The sequence below is a fragment of the Varroa jacobsoni genome, unplaced genomic scaffold (assembly GCF_002532875.2).
Source record: "Varroa jacobsoni isolate VJ856 unplaced genomic scaffold, vjacob_1.0 scaffold_1378, whole genome shotgun sequence".
In the NCBI taxonomy this organism is placed as follows: domain Eukaryota; kingdom Metazoa; phylum Arthropoda; class Arachnida; order Mesostigmata; family Varroidae; genus Varroa; species Varroa jacobsoni.
The window spans coordinates 114650-139301 of NW_019214280.1; the positions used below are offsets into that span (position 1 = coordinate 114650).

Genomic DNA, 24652 nt, shown 5'->3' on the forward strand with positions numbered 1-24652 from the left:
GGCGTACAAGTACTTTAGGTCATATTGTGAAGACATGCAGGCAAATACACAATGACACTTCTTAGCTAACTAATATATTAATAGATAAATTTATTTGGATATTAATGTTACGACGCACGGACGTAAAAGCTCTCAGTCTATTGTACTGATTTGCCAAAGAGGTGATGTATTTGATTTGCACGTTAGGCACGATGGGTCTCAAATCGCTCCTGCTGGTAATTCACGAAAAAGTGTATCGCGCAGACCCCACCGGACCTCAGTGTTACAGTGATGTTAACATTATTACGCGTAAGTTCTTCTTCTTAGTTTCTCATTTTTTTCCTAGATCATACCTTTAATGATAGTTATAATGGGCTATTGCATGTATTACATGACTGTAAATTAGCTTATCAATTTAAAAAACTGCGAAAAAGTACGAAAAATTGCGCTAACTACTTCCCTGGTTTGAGTGCTGGGTTTATGAATATATATATACACCTTTTGAAACATCGGATCAATATATGTCTGAAACTCTTTTCCAGACATATATTGATCTATTGCTGACGGTTTTTGACAAATTTGCCAGAAAGCTTCGAATCACGTGGTACTATGAAGTAAAAACCTAGTCTTACATTGTTTTCTCGCGACGCATTTAAAAGAGTTTACATGGTATATTCATCCTAAGTCTTTTCGTAGATTCCCGCTGACGCCAGAGACTAATACAGATACAGTGATCAGTTCTCAAAGATATTTAATAAGCTGACATTAAAGAAGGAGACCGAAGTGTACCACAAAAGGCACTTATGCTCATTTTAAACATTTTTACGTACTCATTACTAAACCAACAAATAGGCGGAGCCAGTTTTTGAATATTTTGCATTTCATATTAGTCATTTGATCAAATATTCCAGTAAAAAAGGCTTGGGTATTGACTAGGTAGGAATAGCGCCAGTGGCAAGAAGTCCAGATTTGGTTTAATATGAGAATTTAAATGCCTCATAAGGCTGCATTCAACCACTTGCACGGTACTCTCATTTAGATATCATAAACGAAAACTCTTTTCGTATCATGCTTGTGCAGACCTTTTTTGTGGGCGCTATCGGCAAGAGGGTGAAAAACCAAAAACTTTCTTCCTCGGTTTCAATATACTTAATGCGAAGCAATTTACGACATTTGCTTTAACAGAGAGTAATTAAATTATAGTGGCAATTGTCTTATGACAGTAACTTCAATTTTTTTTTTGTTTTAGCATCCATTAGTTAATCCATTAATTAATAATTCCATCCAATTATAGTTATTTCTCTTCTGAAGCGAATGCTTGTCCACATTATTGTTATTAGTAGCGCATGCTTGCAAATTTAGATTAAGCGCATAAATGTGTAAATACTAGCTGCGTTGTATCTATTATAAACAGGAATAGGGCAAAAAATGTCAATGGACAAGTTTATTATTAATTCAATTTAATGCGTGTATTATTCAGATGGTCATCTATGCCGCATGTCGAACTATCCTGACTTCAAAGTACACGATGCGCCCGTCCTCTACCGAAAACTTTCTTGACTAAGTGTCATCAATGCAAATTGGCAAAATTAGTGGCAAAATGGAAAACTATTACTTTGGGACATATTGTAGTTGCCCGGAGCACCACTAGTAGGCGCCACAGTCGGAGTTTCAATCGTAGGCTAAGCGGTTAGACTAGCTAGGTTCTCGTTGCTTGAACCCGTTTTGCACGAACTACCACTGACCGTTTGTTGGGTTCCTGGTGTCTCTTTTCTCTACCGGCTGGGGCTAAATGCGAAACTAGAGGGGCGAGCTAGACTAAGCCCTGCAGTTCGCGCCTTAGCTACTACCCACTGTGTAAATTTGTTCACAAAGCCGCCTTTGTAACGAAGTGCCACAGAGGAACGAGCGTTTGTGCTAAGTGCGGGCAATAAGTATGGGCTCTATTAGACGGTAAGAAGAGTATACTATCTTGAACAAGTAAAATAACTCGAAATGCTTAGCAATATTACATTATTTCGCCTTGACAAAATGTGCATAGATGATGGGAACCTATGTGAGGTTTGATAAAAGTTCAGGGATGAAGTGAAGTTCTGTAATGCGCGGTTCATACAATAAACCGATCTGCCATTCCTGCCAAGCAGACTATCAACGTGACTGTGCCCCACGAAGTGGAAAGAGAGCATGCTGCTTAGTAGACAGTGGATAGCAGAATAACACACTGGTCCCTGTGTACACACGCGAAGCTGCAACGCAAACCCAAAAAATGCTGAAGACCGATTGCTTTGAGAAGTAGAGCAGCGAGCAGAACCCCAACAGTGGAAGTACACTGGCATAAGCAGAAGCCGCTGGTTGTAGTGTGCAGGCGTCGTCTGGTGTACATTTGCTACGAGGCTGAGTGTTATGCGTAGAGGCGAACGACAAAGTTGACTATATGGACCCTGCTCGCAATAAACAAAGTTGTTCCATCGACTCAAGATACGATAAGGCTCTTGACTAAGTATATCAAAGCTGATAAGTTGTGTGGGTTTTACTAAAGAACGTTACGGAACAAGAAATTTGTTTAATGTGCATCTACTGGATTTAGGATCGCTGTCGGTTCCTATCATCTTTGTTGACTGGATATGCTAGTAATCGACTTGCAGTGCTTTGAGCGAAAGCCGAGCATATATATCGGATTATACTGCGAACGACGTTTAATGCACACGTAAAAAACGCATTTTTTTTTATCTGTTTCACTGGATAGTACATATTGATTTGGGCATTTGTTTACGTTTATTGTTTGTATTTGTGGACTGGCGCCGCTGTCAATCGATAGGGTGGTATTTGCGCTTATTGGGACGTGAGTGCCGTTAAAAGTGACAGTAGTGAATTTGTTCGAACATGTGTTGTTACTGAAACCTGCGGAAGAGCAATAAGATTACTATTTCAGTGCAACTAAGGTATGTGAGACTTTTATGGTAGAATCTGTACGCACAATTAGTGTGCGTTGATGTTTTGGCTCCGTGCCTGCTTCCTAGAAATGAAAGTTTAACTGCCTCTTCAGACTTTACGTAATGTTTTGACGTTTGTTTTATCTTACAGGGAAAAGAAGAAAAAAAAAAGACTTCACCTGTCCTAGGACAGCGTTCTACCAAAATCACAAGTTAAATGATGTGAGGACTGGAGGGTGTGCAATAATTGCTAATCGTCAACTGCCTTCCCTCAACCCCGCCCAGTTTTGCTCGAGCGTGTTTCAGACGGGTTCTCCCTGAGGTATCACTGGTGATTTCGCATCGATTTCTCTTATTAAAAGCTGGAGTGGACCGTATTTAAAAAAGTAGCACATTTTTACGTATCGTGACTCAACTTGAAGTTAATTGTTGGACCAAGCATTTAAGGGGACAGTGAGATATTCAAAGCGAATGATTCGTTACAAATATGATGGAATGCTACGTACACGTGTTGTAGGTGTAAGCGACAGTATGCCTTGTTTGGCAATAACTGATTATACGTATACAATATAATAATTCAGCTTTTTCTTTCGAGTCGGCAACTCCCATCCGAACGTTGATATGGCAAATTATTTTCTAACATTGAACATTTATCGATAGGAAATTGGTGTTGTCCTATTACATTTTAGCTACTTAGGTCGCTTGAGCACGTCTCAGCACAAGATCATAGTTGAATATCGTTCATTGATTTGCTCATAGACAGTCAGTTCGTAGTGCAGCATATCGATACGTCCGCGAAAAAATCAAGGTGTTTTTAAGCCCACTGAGTAGAGATTCAGGTGTTTTCAGATCGCATAAAGTGCAGCAGCTTTGCACAAGGTGATTACTCTTTTACTGAATAGAAGCCCGCCCTGAATTAACGTCTATGGTTGTAACTGTGATTGTCTATGTGGCGCTATTGTATTCGCGGCCAATAGTTGAGTTCGTAGTTGTTGCCTATGCAGCTGCGACAAAAGCCACGATGGTCAGCGGTGTAACAGCTGGGCAAGCGGACGGCAAATTGGCCAGTGGGTCGCCTGCTTTTTAGACTCTTGGGACTGAACATTACCAGTAGCCTGTCTGTGCTGTGTGTAGGTACTGTCAGTGATGACGCCTAATGTTCATCGTCGTACGTGGAGTGCAAACAATGACGGCGGCGATGGCGGAATGATCAGCATATGGTTACTTTGCAGGTGGCGACAGAAATCAGTGGGTTGACGCAAGGATTCGATTTGTGTGCTACGTTTGTCTTGGGCATCGGTTAGTTCGCCACCGGTTTGCCAAGAAGCAGTGATTAGTTGCGACATTGGCCGCACGGCCATATCGTGTGGCTTCAGAGAAGACGGCTGTTGTACGAAAGCGGCGGCCGTGTCTCACGATTCTTCCCGCTTAAGAAATGACTGACACAAAGCAAACGCATTTAGATACAAGTTTTATGAGAGCACCGAATGAAGTAAAGGGCAAAGGATTTCTTTTGCTAAGAAAATTTTTTGCAAATATTATTTTCAGTCGTCCTTTTCGATGTTGGGGCGCTAGTTGGTTCTTTTTGATGACGCACCCATTTCATATTCACTTTATTCATCACTAATAAACACAATCGGCGCGTGTTTTTATTGCGCAACGATGTTTCAATTAAGTCATATTTAGCGAATGCTGGATTTTATAACAATAACGTATGTAGAATACACGTTCATGTTTGGCCAGAAATATTCGATCCGAATAATATTCTGTTGCGTCTATCTTGCCACTGGCGTAGTAGTACCTGTTGCCTCGATATCTACTTAAGAGTCTGGCAGTTTTTCTAGTGATCTGATAAAAAAATGATACAATTTTCCATTTTGACATAGATCATCTAAATTCTAAGGACGTGAACAGTGTAACTTGATTTGAAATAATAAAACTAGTCCCACGTATTGATTTATTATAGCGCGATACGTGCTTCATCATTATTTGATTAACTATGATAGTTACTGTAACTAAGTTTGGGTTATGCATTTGTAGACCTTGTTCGACTGTGTCGACCGAGACTGAGAGGTTCGGAGTCGCCCCGTTATCAGAGCCGTTTAGCTACGTAGACACGTAACCAGAAATTGATTCTAGTAACTAATTGGTCAGAAGTGTCATGTCATCGGTCGAAACACTTGCAGTAACTATTCGATCGGGCTGGACGTCTAAATCCGGACTATTCCTTAGCTGTTTCTAGATCTGTTATGTAAAGAAAAACAAACAATACTTCAACAAAACTCCTTACATGTACTACTTGTACCATTCCTGATGATTATATTTATGTCAAAGCCGCTATTTACCTTTATTACATAGTCTTCTATTAGAGACCTAAACCATTAACTAGCCACAAAGAATTTCTCCTTTGTTCTGCGAGTAGCTCTTTGTCAAGAGATTTTGGTAAGTGTAAACTCGTTAAAACGATGTTTTAGTAACTACGTACAAGAGATCCCAGTGAGGTTAAATTTTGGGCTGGAAGCGCTCCGAATAGCCCAAAATACAAAAGTCAAAAACCGTCGAAAAATTCAAAAAAAGGCGCAAAAAGTCACAACAAGGTTAATTGTCGGAGCTTATCCGGACGATCCAGTCGACAATTAATATTCTGTTGTCTTTTCAGACGATTGTTATTTTTTTTAATCATACTAAAAATGGCTCTTCAACCGTTTTAATAAATTTTTGAGCACTTTGCGACAATAACGAAGATCATCGATTTTAGGGTAAAGAAAGCAGTATGCGTGAAGATGATATAATAAGTAACATTCGAAAACTACGCACTGTTTTCCGCCATGATGAGTGCATCATAAACAAGAGATGGGTGCATACCTGCTACAACAAACATTCTGCCAAAATCTATGGGAATTTCAATGCTCCATCTTTTGTGCAGACAATGTTCTATGACTTCTCCCACAGCATGTATATGTTGGAACACCTAAAAGGTTTGCACAGAGGGGGGTAAAAACGCAGCTTTTCTTGCAAAAAGAACCATAGCAGTGTCTTGAGGTACAGAAGTACGTATGTATGCACACACATTGTATTTGGGGCCGATACATTGATTGAGCGTCATTGCGTGCATATTAAAGGCGTAGATATAATTTACAGAGTACGAAATTTAACACGGTGTGCTCAGGTCCTTAAACGTGGAACTTGTCGCCGGTTTAAGGAGCTAAGGGAAAGCGTTCGTCACTTGAAGCATCTGACTATTATTTCTGGTTATTGTGTTGTTGGAACAGACTTGCTGGATCGTGTTGCCTTTACCAAAGCAGGATCTAGAGTTGACTTGTTGTGATCCAGAGTGACCTAAAAAAGACTCAGATTTGAGATTTGACGCTGTGCGTCGGCTTGCGCAGGTCCTACAAACGGAATATCCATATTATGATTATCGATAGTGCAGCTTTTGTTAAGCTCTGTACTATACATTGTAAATAACGATTGTTTTAATAATAACGATCGCATATAATAGCCCAGTTAGCGAAATGTAATACTAAAAATTCAAGCGTCATAAACGAATACGCAGTAGCTATTTTATCACTGGTCAGTATAAAGGATTTATTCATTTCGGATACCTTCACAGCAGTTTTCAATATGACATAGAGCCTTGAACCAATGCTAAACGACCCCTTAGGATTGCCTTATTAGAATTAGTTTGCAAAGAGCTCGATATCATTATCTATGTCATGCTCGTACTGGAAATTATCTGCAATTATATAGAAGTATTATCGATACCACTAACTGTGCACACTGCGTCAATATTTTTCTGATCGTATTTTGTGCCAAGTTCGCCTACATTTTCAAACATGAACCATTTGATAAATTTATGAGTTACTCTTTATTCTGATGGCCATTTCAAGCTGTTTTCGTACATGTATTTTTAACTATTCATAATGGGTTCACGACTGAAAATTGACAATTCTAGTGCTGTGAATAATTTTGCTACAGTCTGAAGATACATAGTTCGTGTAAGCTAAAAGTGCCAGCTCTTACAGCAGAATGCTGCGGCTAAACCGTTTTGCTGTTACATAAGTCTCATTGTTGTATCTACATTGACTTTTTTTTTTTACATTTTTTTACATAAACGATACGCGTAGGCACTTCTGAAATATAAAAGGAAATCTTATAAAGCTTCTCTGTGAACTGCTTATCTATGGCAGATAGATGTATCAATCATAGCCAATTGACTCTTATAGGTATATTAATGGCCTGTAACGGCTCGTAGTTTGTGATGAAATTAGATTGAATCTCGATAAAATTAGCGCTTGGTGTAAACGTGCGAACGGTTGAATCAATTTCGAGGAAACTATGTAAGTAAAAATATCTTTTTATATTATTACTAGAATGAAACGTATACGTATTGTTCTACTCGATACGCGAGAGAAAACTTAAGGATTCTCTAAGCGGACGAGTTGGATTGTCCAAGATTGAGCGACGGAGGTCGTTGACCATAAATTCCTCTACATTGTTGTTGTTATAAAATGTCGCGATGAAGCTCAAATACAGGACTTCCTGTACCATAATAGTGGTGGAAACGTCTCAGTCGTAACGAGTTGCGTCTACTCACGGGTATCTTTCTATTGACGAAAATAGCAACGGAAAACTACGATCCATTTGACCATCCGAATGAAACAAAAAATAGAAGAGCATTTCACGATTGTTACGGTGTTCGGCTTTTACAGTGTTCTTCTTCCTCTTATTCTTATGCAATTTCTACTGAAATCTAGAAGTATATAGTTGAAGTATAAATAAGTGTGAACCGATTTATTTCGATTACATCGGGTTTCCTATTTAGAACTGCTTAGGCGTACACACACGAACAATACCTTCAGAAAGAAGTTCAGACTTAACTTAACGCTTTACCCGAATATAACCAATAAGTTTCACACTTCTAGTTACGTGGTAGATGTACGTTAAGGGCTGCTTCATTGGATCATGTAGATTGACGTATTTTCGTCTATCAAAGGGGTGCAGATGTGTGAAAATGGCTCGTGGCTTCAATGCTACGTCATGCGAAGTTTTGGCAGTTGATAAACACATAAATATGATGTGAGATTTCCAACAAACACGAGTGCAGGATTTGCTCTATATCTTCTTGCAGCTGCTCAGTGGTGGCAGTGGATTTCCACAGCTGACCAAAAGTCAGACTGTTATTAGGCCAACGTTGGGAAGATAAGTTGCCAGAAACGCAACTTCAATCAAGCTAAAAAGCTTCTTTAGAAGTTTTTGTTTTAGCTTGATTGACACTACTGATCTTGCATGGTGTTGCTTTCCGAGCAGGTTGCCCATAGTGCGTGTTGTCGTGGAGCTATCGAAAGCTGTTGGCACCCGACGCTGTGAGGCCTTGGGGCGGCGCCCCGTGGCTGGGGGTAGCAGAGATGTTGGAGGCCTGCGGGGTTTGGCATCCCGCGCTCCGGTCCTTGTCTTTGCTGAGACCTGCAACGGGCCGTCGCAAGTCTGTGGAGCGAAGCTCTCTCGGGATCCGTCGGTTAGCCGGTCGGGTCCTATCGAGTCTGATAGCTCACACGAGCCATGCCCTCCCGCAAGCAGTACAATCTAGTCGCCGATGAAGTCTTCGACACACGAGTTCCTTTACACTCTGACGACTTATTCCAACATGGCATTTCATTCAACGTCAAGGTACATCTTAGCATTTCGCTTATACTGCTTTATCAATCGATATCTGTAATGGTTGTAAAACATCACAAAAACGCGGCATATGCATAATAACTTCTTTTAAACGGTTTTGTATTTAACGCTTCTTGAAAGAGAAAGAATGATAAACAAATATTGGGCAAACAGTAGCTGTCCGATTTTAAAACGCAGTGATGCCGTTTTACGTTCTCTTTTTTTCAAAGCTTATTTGCTTTGGTCGAATCATTCGATAGAGGCTTTGTTCTAGAAAAACGAACCGAAATATTTTGCACAGCTACAAACTTTCCCCCGTTGAATATGATATCAGACAAATGTTTTTCTAATTGCAGTTTATTGGTAGCCTGGACGTGCCCCGACCAACCAGCAGAGTGGAGATTGTGGCGGCTATGCGTCGAATCCGAGTGAGTAAACGAAATTTTTCCAGACGTCAAAAACACAGTGTTATAACAGTTAAGAATAACAGCGCCATGCAGAAGACTATAACGTCAAATGTCTTTCAAATATAAAGTTTCGCGCGACTCTAGATTACGCCAAGCTATGGATTGTGTAACATTTAGTCGAGTTGTTTGTACGTCTGTAAAGCTCATAACATTTTTAGGTCTAGGGGATTCCATTTAGTGTCGGCATGAAAGGGGGAACTTCAGTTGGAGTGCATACATCAAAAACTAGCAGCACAAGTATACGACATAAATAGCTAGGTTGATGCAACAAACAAGAAACAACTTATCCTAAACTTTGGCGACAAAACTTTAAAATCTGTACTATTACCATGACTTCAATTTCTACTTGCGCATCTTGCACTCGGTCCTATAATAAAGAGCTGACTAAAGTCGCACGTACGTGCAAATAACAAGATCGAAATTATTCTTCCAGCATGGACATCAGTCTCTCAGTGACAGTAATTGAACCTAACATATTCATCATGACCGATTTCAGTTCGAGTTTAAGGCCCGGGCGACTAAAAAAAAAAAGGTGACATTAACAGTATCGGTAGACGGAATCAAGGTTGTCGTTAGAAGAAACAGAAATAGTCAGGTGAGTGGTCGCCATATGCAAGACATTTGGGGAAGTGTTTGTGAATAGGGAGTCAATTTTTCATCTTAGAAGCAAAATTTTTTCAACCACCCTCAGCGTAAAATTCACAAATCCAGTGTCAGCTGTTGTTTACTTCCAGGAAAGGATTTCTTTCCAGGAAACCTCCAGTTACTAATGGTTTTCGTTGTGTTGGCTTATTTTTGCAGAAAGATTTTTGGGAATGGAATGAGAATGCAAATACGCTGCTCAATCACCCCATATATCGAATATTTTACGTGTCGCACGACTCGGCCGATCTCAAAATTTTTTCTTTCATTTCACGTGAAGGCGGTACCTCCGTGTTCAAGTGCAATGTCTTCAAAGCGATTAAAAAGGTTAGTGAATAGCTTCATTTTTTAAGCGGTAATTATTTTAAGCGGTGACATTAGAATGCTTCAAATATGCTTTTCTAAGGAGAAAAAGTCGCCAGAACATAGTTCCTTAACACTACGTCTATTACAAAGAATGTTTATGCCATACAAAAAATTTAAATCTAAATCTCAACTGTTTTTGACTTTAATGGTATCAGAAGATGAGATACAAATTTAGTGATGTACTTAATATTTTTACTAATATTGGCGTTCATTATATATTATTTTGCTTTCTGATTTCGAAACTATAAATTTAATTTTATTTCTTATAGGCTTCACTTATCATCATGAAAGCTCATGTTGAAAACCCCATTGCTTTAACATGAACTTGGAGCCGTTCGAATTACTTTGACGTTTAATGTCACCTTCTGATGAACAGCCCCACTAATGATCTGTTACCGAGGGCAGAACCTCACGGAGCTCGTTCGAACGTTCGCGTGGGTGATCTAATATGCTAGGATAAGAAATGATCGGGATAATACAATGGCAAGCTTCTTGGTGTCGCACGCATGTATTATACCATAAATAATTTGGTAGAAAAGTTTTATTACTACGATCAGGCGCTCTGTCAAGTGTTTCTTCAGATGGTTGAAAGCCTTCTACTAAATATCTCTCGAAGCGTTTGACTCGCATGAGCTACATTAAAGAAAAAAACTACTGCGCACCATTGTTTGTATGAGGTTTTTACGAAATTCGGTCGTCAGGACATCCGAGAAGCCAACGGACGTCAGAAAAAAGCGGGTAGCGACTAAACACAGAAAGTGAAGAGGAGCAAACGGCTGCGCGTTATTTAATACAATCTCTGCCTTCTATAGATTCTCCTTAATAGGGCACTATAATGGTCACTTGTGGTAAATGGCCCAGTCCGTCAGCTAGGAGGTCAGTACTACCACTGACGTTTGTTAAGGTTATCTGGAAGTCGTGTAACGCTTACTATTTCTATTTTATTTCGATCTGTATCGACGCCTAGCAGCCTTCTTTCAGGCTCTTCTATATAATTTTGTTCTCCGTTAGTTATCTCTGCTTCCCTAGCTCACTTTCAAGTCTGTTACTCACAAATGACGCTTATGCGCGAGTACATTTGTTTTCAATTTGCATCTGAAACGGCGAAAGTAAAATTCGTAGGAGCGAAAAGACATCGCATGGTGCGTAAAATAAATATCGCATACATCTCTCTTTTAATTAGTGTTGCCAAACTTTTAGCAAAGGACAAAGGAGACTTTTTTTTTCTTGTTATCAAATATGAGCTTAAAAAATTTTTGGCTGATCACTTCACACCTTTCAGTGCTTGCTTATATAGAAATTATGCAAAATAAGGTTAGACAATATGAACATAATTCGGCTTTGAATACGACAGAGTTTGAAGATTTACTGAGAAAATTAAAGTTTAACAACTAAATATGAATACATTTGTGTGACGAGGTCGTTGGTGCCATTGCGAACTGCTTTATATGTTGCAGGGAAAATATACTTTGCCGAGATAAATGTCCTGAGGGTAAAGTAGCTTTCTCATAAGAAATTCAGCTGTATAAACTGACCACTATTTGGTGACACTCGTAGTAGAAAAATTCAGCACAACGCTTCAAGGAGACGTCATTATCTACTGCATGGTCCGCATGAGCGGCGTTATATAGACAAAAAAAACTGTAGGAAAACATTGTCTACTTTAATCGAAAAGAAAGCAGATAGATGGCATTTTGCCCAATCGCGTTCCCCTATAACTCTACAATGACAAAAACAGAGAACAAAGGCAGCTAAAAGAAGAGACAATAACCACCAATCAAATACAAATACACATAAAGACGAGAGCAATATTAAGTAAAACGTAACTTCAAGGAAGGCTGGCACTATTACATTGGCTACATGAAGTTGCCTTCAGACGGCGGGTTTTCTTTTGTAAGCCTTTACATAGCAAAAAAACGACGGAAAGTATAAAAACAGTGACATTTATGTATGCTGAGTGATCATATCTGTCAAATATTAGAAATGGTGGTTTCTAGGCTTCGATTTAGTTTAACGGTTCGGAATAGCATGTCAACTCCACCTACTTCAACGATTATTTTTAGTTAGATTGCTCGCATAGGTAACGGGTAGACTATTCCTAGGCAAGCAAACGTTGCTTCCAGCCTGACTCCTAACTAACACACATATCCCTGAACACGAAAGAACACCTACGTAGGCGACACACTGCTCTGGTCGGAAACTGTGTCTTATGGGGTTGAACTAGTGGAAAGCTCTGGAGAAGGAAAGAAAGACGAGAATGAAAGGGAGAGCAAGAAATGATTTTGGATGATGAATTTGCTCGTTTGTTGTTTTTTATGCGTAGTTTAGCCATCAGGGTCATCGGTGGTCTTTCAGGCTTTGGTGTCGTTGTTGCTGTTGCGGATGTTTTGTCGTGGCCGTCCCGGTAGCCTGTCGGCTGTCGTTCAGTACAGTGGGACTGCCTATAAGGTTTTGGCAGTTCCATAAGCGCCATGAGACTTTAGATAACGTAGTTTCGCAGTCCTCCTCAATGCAAGCAAGCAGTGCGCGTCCGTCTATCCGGGTGTCTATGTACCTGTGATGCTATCCACAAGAAGTAGTAGTAGCGACTAAAATAGCAATTTAGCGGGTGTCACAAGCTCGCGTAGTGACGTCTTTTTCGGCCTCGAGCGCCGTTGGCCATTGTTGAGGATATACTGTCGTTGGCTTTGCTTCTATATACGGAATGTTAGTTTACTGGGTTGCAGTAACAAGAAAGAGATTGTACGAAAACAGGCGCAGATTGCATAGCACTCTAGTATTTAGGTACGTTGTCACCGGGCAGGGGACCAGTGGCTTTTGACAGTTTTGTCAGTGCCGTAAAGGTTAATACCTATGATGAAAATGTCATCTTGACGGTTTGTGTATGTGTGAACCGGCTTAAGTCTGTTCTTACAATCATCCGTTTTCTGATACACTTTACGTATGTAATTGACAGGAAATAAAAGACTACTTCACGGCGCATCATGGTTGCAACTGTGTCGCTTATTGCGAAGCGATGGACCGGCTTCCGTTTCGGTCTCTCAAAGCCTAACCTCAATAGGTCCAATCTGCGCTTGATTGTCGTAATCATATCGTTATCAAGTATCGATACGCTATACAAATAATACATTTAAAAAAGCATGGCCGCGTACAATATAGCTACTGGAAAAAAATAGACATGTCTAAGCGAAGTATTAGAGTTTTTCTGAAAAAAGGGACTGAGCCTGCAACTGTTTGACAAAGGTTTCTAATTATTCTGTTATCTGATGTTTGTTCGCCCGGAAATGCGTCAAGCAGAATGATCGAAACAATCAAGTCCCAGAGGAAAAATGTATTAGCTTGGATACACGACCTCATGCTTAAAGCAGTACTAATATCACGCACATATTCAACTGCACACAAATTGCGTCAGATAGATCAGAAAATGTTTCCCTAAAAGGCTGCAATGGCTATTATTGATCGTACATTTGCAGTAAATATCTCTGCGGTATCGATAATATACCCTAAAATAATCGTATTGCAAAGTATAATAGCTTTCGTTCCTTCGGGAGAGGTGTGAAGAATCTGCATGGTTGTTTTACAAATTGGAAGATACCAGTCTACAACAACAGACAGACTGAGCTTTTTAGCGATGTTTAAGTCGACATAACCGCGCAGGTTCACATGGTCCCGAGATGTCCTAGTCATGTTTTTGGAATGGTGCAGATTTTTTTTAAAATTTGCTACTTGTGTGCGACGTTTAGTGACTTAAAGAGGGAATTCGCAATTTGGCAAGTCACTTCCGTTCAAGACTATAATTTTTCTCTTTTAACATCATCAAATACTACAAGTTGTACTATTTTTTCACAGCGGAAAAACGCAGTACGAAGTCGAAGAGACAAAGATGCATAGTTGTGTCGAAGCAGGCGTCAGTGTTTTTAGATGTCTTTGTACGAATTGCAATCGAGCTATACGGCCGTTATATGCTCTTTTTGTTTCGTAATGCTAGGCGGCTAGATCTCTTCAAGAAGGACTATGCGCCCGCAGAGAAGTCTTCGAAACAGCTGTTGCTCAATCAGGTACTTGTTTTGAGTATCTAAGGGCAAAGTTTTGCGTGTATAACAGCCAAGTCGCCCCGGCAAGTCTGTCAATACAGGAAATAGTTAGTAACAGGATCGCTTCTGGTGAGCCAGGCTCACGCAAAGTTTTCGTGATAGTGCAATGAATAACGCATTTGCCTATGAAAATTGGGGACACGTGAGGTGGTTTAGGTTATAGTTCGGACACCATAGAAACACTTTGCCTTGTGAAGAAAAAAGCTACTTACCTGTAGTGATACATTTAGACTTACAGAAAAAGAATCGAAAACGATTGGCCCGTCCAGATGAACCGGCCTCTCAAATCCAAGCATTATATTAAAGTATAACAAACGAGTTAGCTGTACGACATTCTATGTATGGTTACCTGTGGCGTTTTAATAAGATCTCACAAATTATTCATCTCTGTTTCAGTGGACAACGACAAAATAAATTTATAAACAAAAACCCGCTCCAAGTAACATTATGAAAGTGTTTGTAAAATTTTCATTGTTGATCTTTAATCAAAAAAATTATTATATATATATACATCATTGTCGCAGCTGATGGCTTAAGGGCGCGTTAGTAGAGAAATTTTTTGTCGGCGTCAAGCTTGTCGTTTTAGATATAAGAACTTGTTGTTACGGTATTTGATATGTAACTAGAAAGTTAGGTGCGAGGTTTTTCTTATTAATGCGTTCTATTTTACTCGTGTAAAAGTAACAGGCCCATTATACTAATATTTTAGATATTAAACTGTAATCGAATGTTGTTTTGCACTGCATAGTTGTTCATTGATCGTACGTTGAGCATACCTGTTGAGGCAAAATATACACCTGAAAGCTTGATGTGTATCAGCACGAACGTTGATGATTACCATTTTGCTACTCTTCAACGGTGGTATGGAATTGCTCTCCAACGTGAAAAGTCGGAAAGCAGATACTGCATTCCTACAGCGGAAAACAAACGTATTTTCAGCGTATACGTTTTCAGGAAGAAGCTGAAAAACATCAGGGAATCATTTAGGAAAAACTGGCCCATTTTATGTCATATGGGAGGTCGCATTGAGTCGCACAAGCGGATCTAAAGTTTCATTATAATGAATCAGATAGAGCTAAGCCAGAAGCTCGAGTGTCCTTTTGACGGGCCCGTATACTAATGTTTTTGCGGTAGCCCTTCTATTTAGTTGGCTGTATCTATGATTCGTCATTGGATAGTATTACTTTAATTACATGCAAAATGTTGTTCACACAGATTAACTATATTTTCACGAACATCAGGCAACTAAAATAATTGTGCACTTAGTATTAACCCATCCGCTTTTTTTAGACCCATTTTTAAAGAATTTACGAATACACGGTGGGGGCAAGCTCGCGCTACCGAACTGCAAAGCAATAAAAGCAGCGATTAATTGCCTCGTTTTCGAGCCGTGTAAGTTTCGAGCTCCAATACAATATATCGTAGCGAGCCTAATAATAACTTAAAATTGCAGAAGTATGTATTCCGCTAAAGGTCAACATACTCAATCAAGTCATTAACTGTAACAACTGCATAATTTTGTAGATATTAGCAAGAGTTTTTGCTTCTTTAGGGACCTAATGAGCAGTTTCGAGTGTTACATTAATGCTCGGAGTTATTCATAACACTTTTAAAGGAAACAGTTTTTGCACATGTGGGTGTATCCATAATATAATATCAGAGAAACCGTACTATAGAAATGTACAATATTTTAATACATACGATAGATGGTCAGAGTGGGGAAGGTCACGTATATATATATATATATATATGGCCTTGTTCATTGATCTTCATTAGTGAAAACAAAAATAGCTCTGAGTAAAAAATGGGCCCGCTGGGCGCCTTCTTCTTTGTCTCCTTCTATCCACTATCATTGAAGGTCCTTTGTCGAAATTGATCCGCGACTATTGGTGATCATAGTTGTGATGGTCGCATTAAAAGAACAAAAAATGATCGTGTGTTCATCACAGTTTCTATAGCTGACGGCGAAACGCGAGGGTGTCTGAGCTTTTCTACGATCACTGTTCCTACCGCCGCATCATCATCATCGCGAGATGATTAGGTTGTTCTAGTAGCAGTTGTGTGCCGTGCTCTATTCCTACGATGTAACTTATTGTGCCGCCATTGATCGTCTAAGGGTATCAACAGCCCTAAAACTTAAGCACGTTGTTCGTGGGGCAGCAAGTGGCCGTAAATAACACAATAGAAATATATTCAAAATAGTGGTCTTCACTTCTAATCTAAGCCGGTACTTGATCGTAGTCAAGTATTAGTATTGCTTTAATTGCAGATTTCTCCTCATGAGATGGTTTACTCATCATTGTGGTCGAACAGAGGCTACGGCATTAGATCCTTTAGACCGGAACTTTAAGTGGTCATTTATTTGTTTTTTGCGTCTTTTTCGAATGTATTTTTTTTTTCACACCTTTAGTCAGTCATTAGCTTATACGGCGTTTATTCAAGTTTTTATTTAGCCTTTTCCTATATGGTCCGTTAACAATTGTTTCAATTTTACGTTCTTGTTATTCGAATGATCCGTAAGATATAAGCTTATATCGTCTCTCGCAATGAACATCATCCGGCTATACTAGTATCGCTGTGGGTCTCTGCTGGATTATCTGTCACAGTGACACAGGTTAGGTAGTCAAATGTGGTTCTAGGCTACGCTAGGTCGGCCAATTGGCCTGATTACTGTAATACTCTTGTTCATTTGAACGCTGAGCGCACAGAGAGAGGGAAGAAGGGAAGGGGTGGAAGAGAGAGAAGAATGCGTTGTGTAACTAAACGTTTCTCTCTGATTAAATGACAGAATGGTCAAGGAAGCGAGTAATTGGTAGAGGGGTGTGGCGCATGCTTCCTCGAGCTGTCGACATGTTCCGCACGTTTATTGAACTCCATTCCACATATAACACATTTGGCGCACATTGCAATAGCGAAAAGCAGCCAGCCATGTTCTCGCAGTGATCGAAATCGTGCTTGCAATAGTAATGGCTAGCACACTGACAGGTGTGCTTGCCTTTAACAATGACGATGATGATGATTTTACTATCGCTGTAAGTAAGCACCGTCATCACCGAACGGTCAACGCGACGACCACTGAGCCGATACCGTTAATGCGACGGGTGCTGCTGTTGTTGATTCTGCTACTCCTGGTGACGCTTCTGTTAGGAGGTTATTTTTAGCAAAACTCAGTCGTCGTTGTAAGCAGACAGGCAGGTCGGTCGGTCGGTCGGTCGGTCGATCGGCTGCGGTGGTCGCCTCCTAAAGAGCGAACGTATAAAAAACGAAAGAAGAATTACTAGTAGTGGAAGAGGACGATAGAAAACCTAACGCGCGCAGTTCCCACACTAGACGCGCGCTCAGTGGTTCGAAGCGATGAAAACACGCGCGCACACGTGCAGCATACAAACACATACATGCACTCAAATACACACACACAGATAGGAGTACCCAGCGGCAGACGGAAACTAACTCAAACAGAACAAATCCGTTCCGATAAAAGTATAATGCAGGGTGTAGCATTAACCAGCCGCATAGACCGTAATATATATGTCTTTTGTCTACAAAACAACACAGGCAGCTGGTGTGGAACAATGTCGAATGAAAACGGTTAGACTGCTCGGCTAAATTGGCGCACATAAGCAGAACCGCTGGTTCTGGCAGTCAGCAACCGGCCAGCCAGCTAAACAGACAAGCAGGCCATTGCTGTTTGCTGGCGAAGTAACCGATGAGTGTGCCGGGAAGGCGGCCCCGCGACTAACGATTCGGGCCGCTCTTTCTCTACATAGGAGCTTTGAACGAGTCATGCCGACTGTGTGCATGTGGAGATAGGGAAAAGCGCTATATGTGTCTGTCTGCTGGCAAGACCGCTCTGCATTGCTGTGGTTAGCATCTGATGCAGATGCCAACGGCAATGCATCTTGAACGGCCGCGTGCATCGATAGCATCCTTTGCACGTCTTCTTCATCCGCACTGCTTCTCGGGTTCGTCGTCTTCTCTTTTCATGCAAACAAAAGCAGCCGTTAAAGCCTTGTGCCAAGCCGCAGCAGCTCTGACCCTGCAGACAGCAAATACGTAGAACCAACAGCACAGGATGAGAAAGCGACCTGTATAGAGCTCTGTCGTATTGTTTAGCATGAAAAGGTCCTTGGACCCTCGTCCAGTGGCAAATGTCAAGCCAGCATTCGTTTTGCGGCTGTTGCAATGGCAACTGCAACAGACGAAGCCTGCCAGTGGCGGTGGTAACTGCTAGACGCTGCCCAGAAGTTTGATGCATGCTGTCCACCGTAATCTTCATCACGGTCACAGCCGATGCTGTCTGTGTTAGGGTTGTTGCTGAGGTTTAAGCTGCTGTCATTGTGCTGTGTCTAATGTAAATGGCCGTTGGTGGTGACTACTCAGTAGATGACACACAATACGGTCCTAATTCGCCCGAAACCTCTAGCCCCACTCGAATTCAAGCTATAGACGACGGTTGTAGCACTGCTGCTTGCGGCGGTGGGAATGGAACCTGCGTCACGTTGATACCGAGTTGTTACGCTATAGCGGAAGAAAAAGAATACAGAGAGGAAAAAAAAGGCCCTGCTCACTCACGGCAAAGAAAATGACGAAGTATGGTAGGAAGGAGAGGGTTCCCTGTGCATATATCTTATTATTATTATTTTTTTCGCAAAGAAACAGACACTCAACAGAATAAACTACTGGTCTAAATCTATTGGCTGCCATATTTTCATTGTACTCGAACAGGCTGATTCACGGACTGACGTCAGGCCCATTTATTGTCGACCCAACGACAAACCATACATGGGAGTTCATTGTTCACTCCAATTTTGTTATAACTATGATGTCTTCTCATATTAAATAGGTCCACGCGTTGTAACAACGGCAAAAAATCATATCGGTCGAACACTTTTGCCGCACCTCGGCCATAAAGACGAGCAGTCATCGCCTAAAAACCCATAGGAAAGGGAAGAACTCGCTGTCGCCCTGAACGCAGCGTGGTACTGAAATGGCACTAGAATAGGTCTGAGGAGCGCTTCCCGAGATCAGTTTCTACCCTCCCGCTATACTTGAAGAAAGCACAGACACATGTCTTGTTTAAACGTATCGACGCTGCTACTGCTGCTGCTGTTTGAGCAGAAAGGTCTGTTGCAAAATGCAACAGAGTGCTAATACGTTGCCCTGTTAAGTAGTTTGTATGTACTAGTTAGTCGATTATCATCGCCAGCATCAGCCGCGATAAGAACCCGAGTTTTCTCTGTTGTGTCTGGACCCATAGACTCCGTCTATGTCCCTGATGGAGGTCCGCTGCTACCTGGCTGCTGACTTCGTTTCAATGCACCAGTGGTTTGCTACTTCGTCATCAAGTAAAATGGGAGAGAGGAAAAGTAAGGACAAGTGCCTCGGGTGTGCCTTACGGCGTTACTGTTGCTTCTATTGCAATCATTAATAGCAGAACTGCAGCTCGCTAACGTCGACCAGTACTAATACCCTCTTAGTGGCGTTGCCTCTGTGGGTTAAACTGGTGAAACTGCTGGTCATCGTAGTGCGACTGTGGCAGTCGCTGCGGTAGCCGCGGCGAGACGGGCTGCTGCTCTCCGGTCTGTTGTACGTTTCAGTTGCCCCTGGATGAGTAAGAGTGTGATAGACGACAGTGCGGGGACCCCTAATGATATCGGAGCGTTTCTCCCATGTACCTGCAACAGTAATAGCCACACCAATAGATGCGACAGTCCAAAATCAGTGCGAACTGATGTGGCCCCTAATATCGCTAGCGACTGCACTGGGGTGATCGGATTAGGGGACCTCCGGAAGGGATCCCTGCGCTGTAGCAGGTCCACAACTAGGTCAAAATGGCAATAACCGACTCGTTAATGAAAAGGTTCATCCTCAGACGAAAGAAATCAGAGGTTACCCCCACGTCATATTTTGCACCAACGCCTGCGAAGCCACCTCCGAAAGCACCCCAGAGTCCAAGTAAGGTGCAAACTGTTCTTCGACATACCGTCTCCACTGGGTACCTGCAAGGTCCTCTGCCTGAGCGGCAATCAAGTTTACGCCGAGCAGTGCCCCCTGGCAGTGAGCGACCACCAAAGAAGCAGCTTTCGTTTAGGGAGCCCGAGAAAAACACTGAGCGCGCACGGAAGATTTTCTCAAGCCGCTCTGGTTACGACAAAGACCGTTGTAAATGCCGGGAATATGAACGATCTATGAAAAAGTTATCAGGATCTCAGAGTGACTCAGAGTCTTCGAACAGTTCGACGAACCTCGGTTTTGACCTCGAGAAAATCAACTCTGTGAAAGAGACAACAATAGACTCATGGTCTAGTGATGAAGACGAGAAAGCATCGGTGCGAAAAAGCGTTAGTTCCGAAGTACTTTTCATGCCGACCAGGAATAGGGAACAGGTTCGTGTGTAAATTTGTCTGTGCGCATGAGATGTACAAGTGTGTTCACGGTGTCCACATTATGTGATCAAGGGATTACTTGTGAAAACGCGAAATCTATGCATGCGCCAAGTCCATGTTCTCTGATACGCTTCTGATTAATCCGTAGTAGTAAAGCCGACGCATAATGTAGTAAATAAAGCTGATATAGTTGCATAGTTATTTTTCTAGTCAATAACAAAATGAGTTGGCGCTATTTACACACCCACTGAAACTTATCGATAGTGCAGAAATGTTGGCCTTTAACCAGGATTATCAGAACTGAGAGGCTATCAGTATATTGTAAATAATTGCAAAATAGGGAAAACATAATTCAAAGCCAAGTCGCCTATATACAGTACTGACCAGATTCAACCTACTATAGAAATTAGATTCTACGCAAAAGGAAATAGGTATTGATTAAGGGACGCGGTTATGGTTGCCTGCTCGTTGTTGTAGAATGCACAAAATCACGTCTGCCTGTAACGAATGCTAAAACCCAAAAACAGATATTTCAAAGCCTCGCTGCTCCCGCCTGTGCTAAGTCGTTTTGTACATGTCGCTTTATCATTGTCAACCCGTTACCCTCTCGCTCGTTTTCGTCTGTCACCCTGCGACTGTTTGACTGACAAACTGGCGGACTTTGTGATAGACATTGTCGAATAAATAATCCGACCAGCGAGCGTGAATGTCGTGCATATTGCTTCTACAATTCAGCTTTTCCCGAATAGAACATTCGTAAAACGGTACGTGGCAAAGCCACCATATCCAGCCAGTGTTTCTTGTTGTTACACTTATTTTGCATATTCACACCTGCCCATCGTCGTTCCGGAACCCACTGGTGCTTGAAAAAGATCTCACCGAGACAAATGGAAACAATGAATGGGATTATAGCGATGGGCAAAACTTTAGAACCAATATATTCTACAACAAAGTTGATAGCAATAATCATTTAACGGAATAACGCAGTGCTAGCCGAAAATAAAGCTTAATAACGTCACGTAGAAATCAAAGCGTAATTTCCATGTACCCAGGCAATGATTTAATCAAACTTCATGCATGGTAGATGTTAACTGTTTATGACGCTTGATTATTATGGAATACGCCTAGACGAAGTGCCTCTGACGGCTTGGCGAATATCTTAGACAGAAAAGCTATCACAGAGAGCTTACTATAATCCCCACGTTGTAGCTCAAATCTGTTTTTAATAGTCATGAGATGGTTTCTTGTGTATCCTATGCTGTCAAACAAAAATCACCACAGCTTTGCCTATCTTATTAAATCGTAAAACACTCGATTAAACGTCCGGCTAACGCATACGCGGGATCAGACAGCATTTCCCAAAAAGTAACTTGAAGGGAAATAGGAAAAGTTCTTAAAGTTTAACAATGGCTAAATCAAATAATGTCTATTTAATTCATTTGCGTTTCTGGATGTAGTCATTTTGCTGACGTCAAATCATCACTTCAGCAGAAATCGTCACGAAAATTACATGAAGCGGCTTCACTGGTGTTCTTAATGGTTATTTTAAAGAAAAGACTAAATAGCCGCTCATAGAAGGCCTCGTTTTCTTTTTCCTTCTATATATATATATATATATATATATATATATATATATATTATATGGCACAATTATGCTGGTCCGCAGATTTATGTTTTGTTGTACTTTGTAAATCTTAGGCCTCGACTAGCCATCAAGCAATACGAGTTGCTGCAGCAGTGAAGCCCGAAGGGGTTGACTCTAACAGGAAGCAGTGACGTAGATGATGGAATAAGCGAGACGTCTTAATATTGGCTGCCACCCACGATACTTCTTTCGGTTATAATCACCATGTTCGTACCGTGCGACCGAAGTGAAAATGAGGTCAGCATCTTTAGAGTCGAACTCATTCATCGAATTACTATTAAAAACACCACAACACGCCTGTGAGTGCCGGTAGCGTATAAAAACAAAGTACTAGCACGCAACTGGATTTAGAAACGAAACGCTTTAAAGTAGTGTTTTTTTCTTAAACTTTTGAGAAAGTTAATATGTTGTGAAGACTATTGCCGAAGTATTCATCAGGTATTGTGGGACTTTCACTTATAGAATTCTGGATCCTGCATACTTGTACCTCGGTTTGGCACTAATTCCGTTTCCTGGCGAAAGTTACACCTAACGAAATTGAAAAACATAGTGAAGTGGTTAAAAAAAAAAAACAAAAAAGCTCTATTCTTTCATTTCCGAATGAAATTTCACGTCAAAGAAGATTCGTTGCTACTGTACTCCAGGGCTAACCGGTCTTTGGCTAAAATGACGTTGACTACAAATCAGCGGCACAGTGCACATTTAAGGCTGTTGTCTGGATAGGCTAATGTAGTACGAACCAGCAACTTGTCCTTCAATGGTCTCCCGAGGCAGGCCTTTCAGCAGTTCAAGCAGGTAACATCAGTTGAAGGATTTTGAAATTATATATTTCAAAAGCACCTTTAACTCGTGTCAGAAAGAACAAAGGCTATAAGGTTTTGATCTTTTATTGTCAAGTTGAATATTCGAAAGGTTACTGTTACCACACTGCTTCGTGCTATAAAAAAAATTACAAGAATTATTTGCAAGAAGCAAACATTAGGAGGAACATTTGTCACTATATCGCCATCGCCTGTCATTCGCCCGATCTTTTTTATTGAACCACTTACCATTCCCAAGGGTTTGTCACGCCGTGCGCGTTACGAATTGACTTAATAATTCTGCTCGTCGTTTACATTAGTTTTATTTAAATGTAATATATACTTAAAAGGTTTGTATTTGTATTCCAGCGATTTTTTTTCACAGCAGCACTTACTTGAAATTCTTGATGAGGTTATTCTTGCAAGTCCAACACTTCTGTATTTGTTGGTAAAAGAACCGAACGTAAATCTTCTCAATATGCTTACCTATGAATAATATATAGGATATTTTTCAGAGACTACTATTACGTTATTAACAAGGTTAGTGGCCCGTCTTCGAAGGCTTGTGCTAGCAATGCGGCTGTGACAAATTGTGACAGACTTCCATATACGCCCTCTGCGGTTTAGTATGTACCGCTTTTTTCTGACCATTGCCCTGTCATTGTTATGCTGGGGGAAAATCCCTTTTTTATTTTCACTTTCGAGCAAATCTTCTAAAGGACCAATTCCCACCCGGCTATACGACAGGCCTCCTATAAACATATTCATAGATCAGGTGCAGAACATTCACTGTCTATAGTGCAATTTGACTCAGCTTTTAAAGCATTTTGTAACCAGTTTTATTATGAGTGTGGTAGACGTTTTGATGTGGTTGAGGCTGAGAAGTCATGAGTTTTGCAAATGCTCTTATAGCAGTCCGAGCAAGCCTGCTACAGTCATTGCTAAAGGTATAGAATGGATCTGGTGCTTGCTAGCAATACGCTGAAGACTCTAAAAAGCGATATTCCAAATTATGGAAAGTTATCGAACACTCTTCTGGTAGAAGGAAAGGAATCCTATCATCTGTGCTCTGGGCACATAAACCTCAAAACCCTTAAACTATTGCTGATGACCACAAAAAACATTTCGTCACTTGTTGGCTCCGCCACTGTTACTTCCGTGCAGATCCGTTCTGACGTTCAGGCAGAGATATTACCGATTTGACGGATTAACGGAGCGTTGTTCGGGTTGAATTATGTCAATGCGCTTAGGGTGCAAATGGTTTTAGAAAGTATGAAAACTGGACGAAAATGCGGAACTCCTGATATCTTAGGAGGACGTTCTGGCCAGCAGTTGCTCGCCATTTAAAATTACAGTGAACCTATACAGCGATACGCATTTCCTTAGATAGAAGATCGTGGGAATTCAAAGGCAGAGGGAGTTTTCGAAAAACCAATGATTAGCAGGCTTGACAAACACCTTGCACGTGCCAGAGTTTTCTCATCTACTCAAATGATTTTCTGAAAATTTCGGTCAGCGAAACTAGTATTGGTACACCTTTGAAAGGAAGTTATCAACCCTATTGAGAATGCGGCCTGCTTCGGAGAGCGTCGAAGGGCGAGTTTTCAATAGAAACCTTCGGAACTTTTTTTTTGCTGTTGATACCAATAAGATAGGTCTCGCACTGTTTTATTGGCCTCGAC

The 24652-nt window shown here is 41.0% G+C and overlaps 1 protein-coding gene across 7 annotated transcripts in view; it reads left to right on the plus strand.

The window, feature by feature from the left end:
- LOC111269318 (carboxyl-terminal PDZ ligand of neuronal nitric oxide synthase protein) overlaps positions 1–24652 on the plus strand; it is a 31713-nt gene that overhangs the window by 182 nt on the left and 6879 nt on the right. Inside the window, exons 1-7 of one of the 7 annotated variants that reach the window (XM_022848799.2) lie at positions 1943–2479; positions 2798–2921; positions 3064–3234; positions 8223–8582; positions 8927–8998; positions 9534–9632; positions 9839–10006. In XM_022848799.2, the coding sequence (XP_022704534.1) occupies positions 8475–8582; positions 8927–8998; positions 9534–9632; positions 9839–10006 (447 nt within the window). In that variant the 5' untranslated portion in view covers positions 1943–2479; positions 2798–2921; positions 3064–3234; positions 8223–8474. The other 6 variants (XM_022848802.2, XM_022848803.2, XM_022848800.2 and 3 more) reach the window with 6 other exon arrangements.